Source organism: Pavona decussata, unplaced genomic scaffold (assembly GCF_977016875.1).
Source record: "Pavona decussata unplaced genomic scaffold, jaPavDecu1.1 SCAFFOLD_130, whole genome shotgun sequence".
Classification (NCBI taxonomy): Eukaryota; Metazoa; Cnidaria; class Anthozoa; order Scleractinia; family Agariciidae; genus Pavona; species Pavona decussata.
The window spans coordinates 786,643-795,436 of record NW_028145544.1 but is presented as its reverse complement, the minus strand read 5'-3'; the positions used below and the strand labels follow the sequence as shown (position 1 = coordinate 795,436).

Genomic DNA, 8,794 nt, shown 5'->3' with positions numbered 1-8,794 from the left:
CAGTGTGATGTGGGGTAATTTTAGCCGTTTTATTTTTTAGCCAAAGTTGTCGATGAGATCTTAGTAGTTAGATGAAAGTAGCACCTATATGTCTATTAATTCTCTGCTGGTCTGTAATTTGCATTATTGCCGTGCAGTTATCCACCCAGCTTGAATACGAGACCAGTCAGTATTGCTAGAGACCAGCTGCATCTCAACGGAGGTCTGATATTTACGTAATTCCTGGTGAATAACTTTTAACGCGGACTTCAAATACAGCAATCTTTGAAACTGAGGCAGGTAGGAAATAATTTTGCTGGTAAAGTTACATTTTAAAAGTATTAGACTAGTACAATGTTTTGAATAGTTACTGTACTAATTTTACGTCTGTTTGTGTACATCGAATTAATATCCTACCGTAACACCGGATAATAAAGAGTAAAGAAATGTAATGTCTATTCTCAATATTGAAACTTGCAGGAATTCAGCTTTATATAGCCTGAAAAAGTGACAGAAAATATTTTTGAGAAGCAAAATTTCGTATGTGGGAAAGATTTAGGACGCTCGAAGATCCTAGAATGTGGTTGGTTTGAAGTGATGAAAAATTTAACAGAATAAGACGTCAAATCTTTAACTGAGCCAAATTTTTAAAGCAAGCTTCAGTTGTTTTGTAAGAAATCTCTGTAGGGTTAAAACCTTTCCAAAGGGTTGATTTTAAATGCTCTGTTTGTTTTTTGCAGTTTTTTTTTTGTCCATTAAGTATCCACTGTTCTTATGGACATCAAATATTGAGGTTCTAATTTATCATTGAGACTTTTTTTCTCTTTCAAGAAATTTTCTAAATATGGGTGCTTTAAATTTTTTCGGCCACATTTTTTAAGTCTGTAATATTTCCATAATCATGATTAAAGTATCCCGCGTTCTTTTAAATTTTAATGATTTCATGTTCAACAAACTATAAATTCAAAAGCTTACTTCATCTCTTAGATTACAGAGCACATCATAGATATTTCTGCAGGATCACATAGTCAAAAAGTTATAAATTAAAACAAGAATCATGAAGAACCGTAAGTGTTTTTAAATATTTCGTGAAAATTGCAAATTGAAAATTACGTTAGAATTTCAAAATCTCGCTGCCAAAATATTATGAGGAAACAGTTAATTCGAAAGCAAATTAAAGTACAAAGACCTCCATGGTTTCTCCGTGTAACCTTTCAAAAATCGATTAAAAACTAGTATTCTTTAAACAAATGGATAAGGGGGCTAGTTTCTAAAGACACTGTGGTACTGCGTCGGTGGGGAGTAGAAGGAGTGTTTTGTTTTATCAACAGAGCTGATAACTAAAGGTAAATTACCCACGGACAGGGTAAGGAGATTCGAGTGCTGACATTTCGAGCGTTAGCTCTTCGTCAGAGCGAATCGCTTCGTTCTGACGAAGGGCTAACGCTCGAAACGTCAGCACTCGAATCTCTTTACCGTGGCCAATTAACCTTTAGTTATCAATTTGATAAAACCAAACATTCGTATTCTTTAAATCTTTAATTAGCCTTAATATCAACCTGTCTATTCTCCTTACTCTTCACTGTATGTTCTTACGCGGTAAAAGTTGTGAGAATATCCTAAGTGAGATCTTTCAAAGGAAAGCCATTGAGCAATACCTTGTACCTTCGTTTAATAGATGCTTTGAACTTGGTTGCTTTGGGGGTCAACGAGTTACCTTTTAGACCTGTATCATTGGTGAATTATTGATCATGCGATCCTCTGAATGAATCAGCATAGAATCACATGTTTAGTGTTCACTGTTTCACGTGCAGGTACTGGCATAAGTTTCATTGCTGAACGCGACATTGGTTCTTCTCTCACAATTATCGTTTGCGCATGACCACAAAATTTAATACCTGAAACATTTCTCTACTAATTCGTTTCGTCTTAGTAGCCAGCTGCAGAAGTCGGATTCAATATGGCGTCCTTACGATTGATGTCAAAATGGCTTCTGTTGTGCCTTTTGCTCCCTATGAAAATTTCACACAGGTATGTATGCTGTTCAAAATAATAGTTCTCTTAGTTTACTTATTTAATTTATTTTTTCTTGGTGAGAGGAAATATTTATATACATCGAGAACCTTACGTAACTTACACAGCTGCAAAAACAAAAACGGGAAAATTTCAGGCTTGAATGGGATTCAAGACCATGCCGTCTTCGATACCGGGCAGTGCTCTACCAACTGGGCTACCAAGCCAACTGCCAGCCATAGTGCGTTTCTCAAACTCCAGAGAAGATTTCAGACCCGAAAAACTATTTTATACGCAAAAAATAAGTCTTTTATTTACTGTAACTTTCTATGAATGTATGTCGTAAGTAAGTAAGTCAGTAAGTATGTAAGTAAGTCAGTCAGTCAGTCAGTCAGTCAGTCAGTCAGTCAGTCAGTCAGTAAGTAAGTAAGTAAAACCTTTTACTTAGACACGATGAGTATTTAAGCTTTGCAGCTTGTGGGGTCGTGTAAATAATATAAAAGATACATAAACAATAACTGTAATAAAATTGTAAAGTAAAATAAGACTTATGCCTTCTTATATGTATAAACATAACATTAAAATTTACTATTTACAATAAACAAGTAATCAATAGTTTTCGTGGTGAAAAAAAAAATAGTTTTGAATTTTTAAAAACATTGAAAGTAAAAACATTTTAAGTCTTTCAAGATTAAGAAACACATTGAACTAGTTTGTACGAAAAACAACTAGCAATCTGAAAAAACGGGGTACGGAAACTTACTTTCGAGCCCGAACGCTCTTCGGGAGCTTTGAAAACACACACCTGCTTCGTTAACCCTTTAACCTCTAATATTAAAGAACAAATTCTCCTATCTTGTCCCCATACTTATCTTACAAAAGTACTGGGGAGAAGTTATGACAATATCAAGAACATTCAACTTGGGTCACCTCAGGGGTTGTAAAGCATTGATATTACAAGGAGAAATTTGATGCTGATCACTGTTAGTTCTTAAAGGGTTAGTGTTAGTTCTGAGAAAGTAGCGTCACATCGATATGATTATCAGACGTAATACGAAATAAAACACAGACTGATTCTTGCGGTAAAAAGAAGACTAGAAAACGTGATCTCGTTACTTAGTGAAGCTGGCAGAATAATATACCATTGCCTTGTATAACAAAGGTAACAACGCCTTAATAGTTATTCATTTACTTGTTTGTTTAACCCTTTAATCCCTTAGAGTGTTAATTGGCACATAATGTCTTAACTCTGTCTTTCTATGAAGTTTTGACACCAAGATGGTCTTGTGAAGATCTACACATTAAAAGTACGAAAACGTAACCCCCTCCTATATGTTATATGGTTGCCCCCCCCCCCCCCATAACTTTTCAACTTTTTCCCCAAGAAGTTGTGGGTCTTAAGACATCTCTCACATTAACAAACATGTTGAGAACTGCAAAATAAGCTATATGTTAAGGGTATACCTAATATAAACAAGGATTGGGACGTTTTTGAACTTAAAATTTTTGCGTCTTAAGCCCATTTATCTCAAAACCATGACTTTTGTCATTTATAATTACATCAGTTATGAAGTACACTCATGAGTAGCTTTAAAATTGTATATCACACATGGGCATTGAGTTTCTAGTCCTGGTTCTGGATAAAATGTCGTTTTGCCTTAGGGGTTAAAAGGTTAATGAAATTATATTTATCTCTTTTTTGCTCTTGTTCGTGATAATTATTTTTATCTATTTCAGCGGAAATGTAGAAAGCCCTTCTATTAAACGCAAAGAGGTAGCAAATGCTTCTGACATTCTGGATAGACTATTGAGAAAGAAATATTACGACAAAAGGACAAGACCTAATGTCACTGGTAAGTAATCGATCATTTATTAAATATCGATTATTGATTATGTTATGACCTGTCTCCGAATTGTGCGTCTTATGAAATTTACTTTTACCATATGTATAACCAAAATTAGATTTTTGTTCAATTTAATTACAGAATCTGTTGGAACTTTGTTTGCTCTTCTGATGACCAAAAGCAAGGCTAAGAACCGTCAATTCTGCAGCGTCTTTAAAAAATAACGAATGGCAAATGCCTCAGTTATAAGATCAAAATTTGGTGTCGATGACACAGATAGCTAAACGGACTGACCTTTTCAGTGAATGATCGATCGACTGACGGGCGGACGGACGTACGGACGGACTGAGTGACTGACTTATCGATAGATCGGTCGGATTGATTGATATTTTAATTGATCGATTGATTGATTGATTGATTGATTGATTGATTGATTGATTGATTGATTGATTGATTGATTGATTGATTGATTGGTTGGTCGGTGGGGAAAGATGGATGGAAAACGTTATTTAATCACTGACTGCGAGGATCTTTCTTCCACTTAATTAATTACGGTATCTTTGATCAAAAATTACAATGCACTGCATTTCTCAAACGCCATGAGCTCCTACATTGTATAGAACAACATACATGAATGATGGATAGATGGGTGGATTAATTGATTTACAGTTGCTCGGTACGTTCATTAACTTTGGGTGACAGATTGGTGCCTTTCTCTTGTAGGCTATCCTGAAATTGTAAACGTAAGCATGGCAATAAAAGCGTTCAGTGAGATCAAAGAATCAAATATGGCAAGTATCTCTTTTAACTCTGACTCTATTATTTCATTGTGCAGACATTAGGTGGTAGCATTTTTATGTCTAAGCCAATGTCTGGCTGTGCCTGTCACCATAAGAAGCATTGTCCAATAGTCTGAGGGTCAATAGTTTAGTGATTTCCCACCCATGCTTGCATGTGACTTCAGCGTGTTTGGCCCCTCCCTAACTCAGCGCCATTCCCCGCTTAAACCCATTCACTTTGAACCTGCCTCAGTTAGTTTCTACTCTTCAAGTAGGTTTGTACGTTCTCCTCGATGTAAAACTTCAAACAAATTTTTTTTTCAGGAATTCGAGGTGTTTGTCTACCTTCGCCAACAATGGGTTGATAAACGTCTGGCTCACGGTATCGACGCATCGCTTGCACTGGGAGCTACTGATGTTGGACGCATATGGCTTCCAGACACTTACATCACCAACGCCAATGACTACGAGGTCTTCACTTCCAATCAGCTTGTGCTGATTAACGGCATAGGGCAGGTTTTCTACTTCGCTTATGTGCGGATAGCAGGGGCCTGTCAGATGAACCTCGTCAAGTTTCCAATGGATGTACAACGATGTCATTTGACACTGGAAAGTTGTAAGTGTGGGGTGGGGCGGGGTGAGAGAGGGGAAGGGAGGGAGGGAAAGGAATGGAAAGAACATCCTGCCGAATGAACCTGGCCAACTTTCCCAATGGATGTACAAAGCTGTCACTTGTTATTGGAAAGTTAATTCGTTTGGTTTTTTTTTTTTCAGTCCGTCACACTGTTGAAGAGATGGACTTTAGATGGAAGGAAGACGAGCCTATTACTATATTCAATGAGGAGTTAGCAGAATTCGACGTTGTTAAATTTGATGTGGAATCGAAAAACGAATCTTATGTTTCAGGTTAGTCAAATTAAATTCCATTGATATATTAAGATAATAACCCCTGAGTATGAGCAATCCTGTGTTCTGATTGGCTCCCATCTAAGTGTGATCATTCCTACGCTCTGATTGGCTAAGGTCGGAGTATGAACAATCCGACGCTCTGACTTGCCGTCGTCTGAGTATAAGCAATCCTACGCTCTGATTGGCTACCATCCAAGTATGAACAATCCTACGCTCTGATTGGCTTCCGTCTATGTATAACCAATTCTGACCTCTGATTAGCTCCCATCTAATTAGTTATCAGCTATATGCTACGGTTACAGAAGTCATACGAAAAGATCCATGGCGAGGAGATTCTTTGGAACGGTTAAAGTTGGTATTTCATCATTCTATCTATTGATCTATTCATTGAGAGATTTGTAAAATGTATTTATCTTTTGAATATTTTTTTTACGGTACGTTGGATTGGACTGCAGTTTCAATTTGTTAAAAAGAAAAAAAGCTCATTCTCTCAATCCTCGTTTTAGGAAATTACAAAAACCTGATAGTGACCTTTACCTTTCACCGTCGCATGGGGTTCTACTTCATTCAGTTCTACATTCCCTGTATTGTGATGGTCTCCCTCAGCTGGATCTCGTTCTGGATGGATCGATACTACATCGGAGAACGACTCTCACTCGGTATCACGACGATACTCACGATCGTGTTCCTGCTTGGTTCCAGTAACTCGACAATGCCTCGGGTCAGTTATGCTAAGGCCATTGATTGGTATCTCCTCGGCTCCTTCATCTTTGTGTTCTCTACTCTTGTTACCGACTTACTTGTGTACAGACTCCGCTCCAAAGAAGAGGAAATAGAGAAAAAGAAAGAGGAAGAGGAAAAAGGGAAGGTATGAAATTAGAAGGAATGGAAAAATAATTTTGTATTCCGTGCTAACCCTATATCAGGTGATCGTCGCAAGCCACAAAACAAAACTACAAATGTCTGGAACCACAATGGAATTTCAATCCATGACGCTAACGATACCAGAGTAAATCCTTTACAAATAAGCTATCAAACCCCGTGGCCAAGTTGTTTGAAAGCCGATTAACGTTTAACTTTAACCAAGGTTTTCATTTCGCTCATTAAAAATGCTTTTAAAATCTAATTTTAAGCTGGTGGCAAGGAAAAGGCTAAGTCAAAATTAAGGAAAAAAACCTTTTTGAAGAGGCTTCGTTGGTTAGTAATTTAATTGGAATCAAAGTTCATGAAACTCAGCAATACGGCTAGCTTAACCGGGTTTTGAACAACTGGGCCCTGCGATGAAGTGACCTAAACCAATAAAAAATCTTTAAATCGTAAAATAAAGTCTTATAAGGCAGACGCTGATGCTCTGTTTTTTGTTCATCTTTTCAAGCCCCAGAACAACCGCGTAGTGTTCCAGTGTAAACACGGTTTCAAACCAAACTATGTAGCTGATGCAAATGGCCACGTTCACCTGATCTCCTACCAAGAAAACAGAGCTGAAGACACGTCACAGTGTAGAGATGGTATACGCACGTGCTGTCTGGCGTGTAACCAGTCCACCGACACTGAGAAGGCCGATCTCAGCGTACTCACCAATAAGTGCTGCCGGTATATGTTCCCAATATCCTTTGCGATCTTCAACCTTGTCTACTGGTTGGCTCTGAGCACTGGAAATTGAAATCTGGTTTGGGTTGAACTGTGTAAGCGCGCAAGGGGATGAAGCTTGCTTTGACATTCCGATATGCATCCAATACGGGATATGCGCATAATTTCGGAATTCGCTACCTTTAAAACTTTTACAACATCGATTGTAAAAGTAAATGAAATGAAGGATGCAGCAGGAAAAAGGCTCTCTTAATGAAAGAAAGTATGCCACTTAGGGCAGTATCTTAAGCAAGAACTGAAACTTACTGTGATGTGTTAAGTACTGCCCACTTAGAAAGTCTTTATCAAAGAGGACTACAGAGCATCGTCGCTTTAATGTACAAAGTTAAAAATGGTCTAGCGCCCAGCTATGTAAAGGAAATCGTCGACTCCCCCTAACGGATACAACCTAAGAAACACGGATTTCAGTATCCCACGTTTTATCTCAGTTCATTATGGAAAGCATTCTCTACGTTATTTCGTACCGTTACCTTCAGGGCAAACTGAATCAGTAGGGGGCTTTCCATTTGTCAGAACCGGCCGCCGGCAAGACCGGTAGTTCCTAAACGGAATGTACTGATTTGTAAGTTTTATCCTAAAAGCGAGAACCATTTTCAAAGTGTTTGTTTTTGAAGATTTGCATCACCATCCCTTCATAATGACGCAATCGATTTATAGACTGGCCGGTCTGGCCGGCGGCCAGTTCTGGCAAATGGAAAACTCTTATAGTGACCGGCACTTAAAAAGCAGTCAAAAGTTTCAGGGTCAGCATCAAGAAAAAAAAAACTTTATTAATAGCAGATAATTGTAAAAACTGTGATGTGTGTGATTGAGAATGTTCTTAGTTTTTGAGTCATGAGCGGGACAGTGCAATTGCAGCTATATAATTATATATAACCTTGTTATTTTTTTCTTTTTTTAAAGCATTTTAAATTTGTATTGTTACATTAGGGCATGACTTGTATAGCATTTTATTATTTTCGAAATATTAGTACTTTATTTTGGTGTCCCTTCGTAAACTTACATAACCCAGACACTGAAATAAAGTCATTCATTCAATCATTCATTTATCAATGAGTAGCTGGTTCGGAAACTTTAAAACAATAGGCCATTTTACAGTTGTGTGTTTAGTGACCTGGCCTTGGATTGGAAGCGAGGCTGGGGGTGACCTTGTTTTGATACAGACCTCACTTTTTTTCATATGTAAATGCAAACTAGTTAGCATAAGAACAACATGATCTACATATGAAAAGCAGTGAGGTTTGTATCAAGACAAGGTCACCCCCAGCCTCGCTTCCAATCCAAGGCCAAGTCACTAAGCACACAACTGTAAAATGGCCTATTTGAAGTTATGAATCCTGTTTTTAAATAGATATTTATTCATTTATTTATTATTTATCTATTACATGTAACGAATACATTACAAAATTCAAAAGCTTCACTGTAACGAACATCAAAGAAATTTAAGCGGATTTAAATAGGAACCTTTAAAGATCATTCAAAACGATTTATTGCTATAAATAACCAACGCTAAGGAAATACTTCAAATTAAAACTGTCTTGGATTTGTATATGGCTCGACACAGGGCACACAATTCACAGGGTGCTCTGAGTATTTTATTCTTGTACTTTTCTGTAAAGT

At 37.4% G+C, this 8,794-nt stretch overlaps 1 protein-coding gene across 3 annotated transcripts; it reads left to right on the top strand.

Moving 5' to 3' along the window:
• On the top strand, nt 1–8,219 carry LOC146468502 (glycine receptor subunit alpha-2-like). 3 transcript variants are annotated; one of them, XM_085124349.1, is made up of 8 exons: nt 1–279; nt 1,913–2,010; nt 3,730–3,845; nt 4,560–4,627; nt 4,940–5,231; nt 5,390–5,521; nt 6,031–6,392; nt 6,906–8,219. In XM_085124349.1, the coding sequence occupies exons 2-8, from the start codon at nt 1,940–1,942 to the stop codon at nt 7,185–7,187; spliced, it is 1,323 nt and encodes a 440-aa protein (XP_084980475.1). In that variant the 5' UTR covers nt 1–279; nt 1,913–1,939; the 3' UTR covers nt 7,188–8,219. The 3 variants fall into 3 exon arrangements, with proteins under 3 accessions (XP_084980475.1, XP_084980474.1, XP_084980473.1); XM_085124348.1 differs by having other exon boundaries at nt 2–279; nt 1,916–2,010; nt 6,900–8,219; XM_085124347.1 differs by having other exon boundaries at nt 2–279; nt 6,900–8,219.
• Nucleotides 8,220–8,794: the final 575 nt, after the last annotated feature.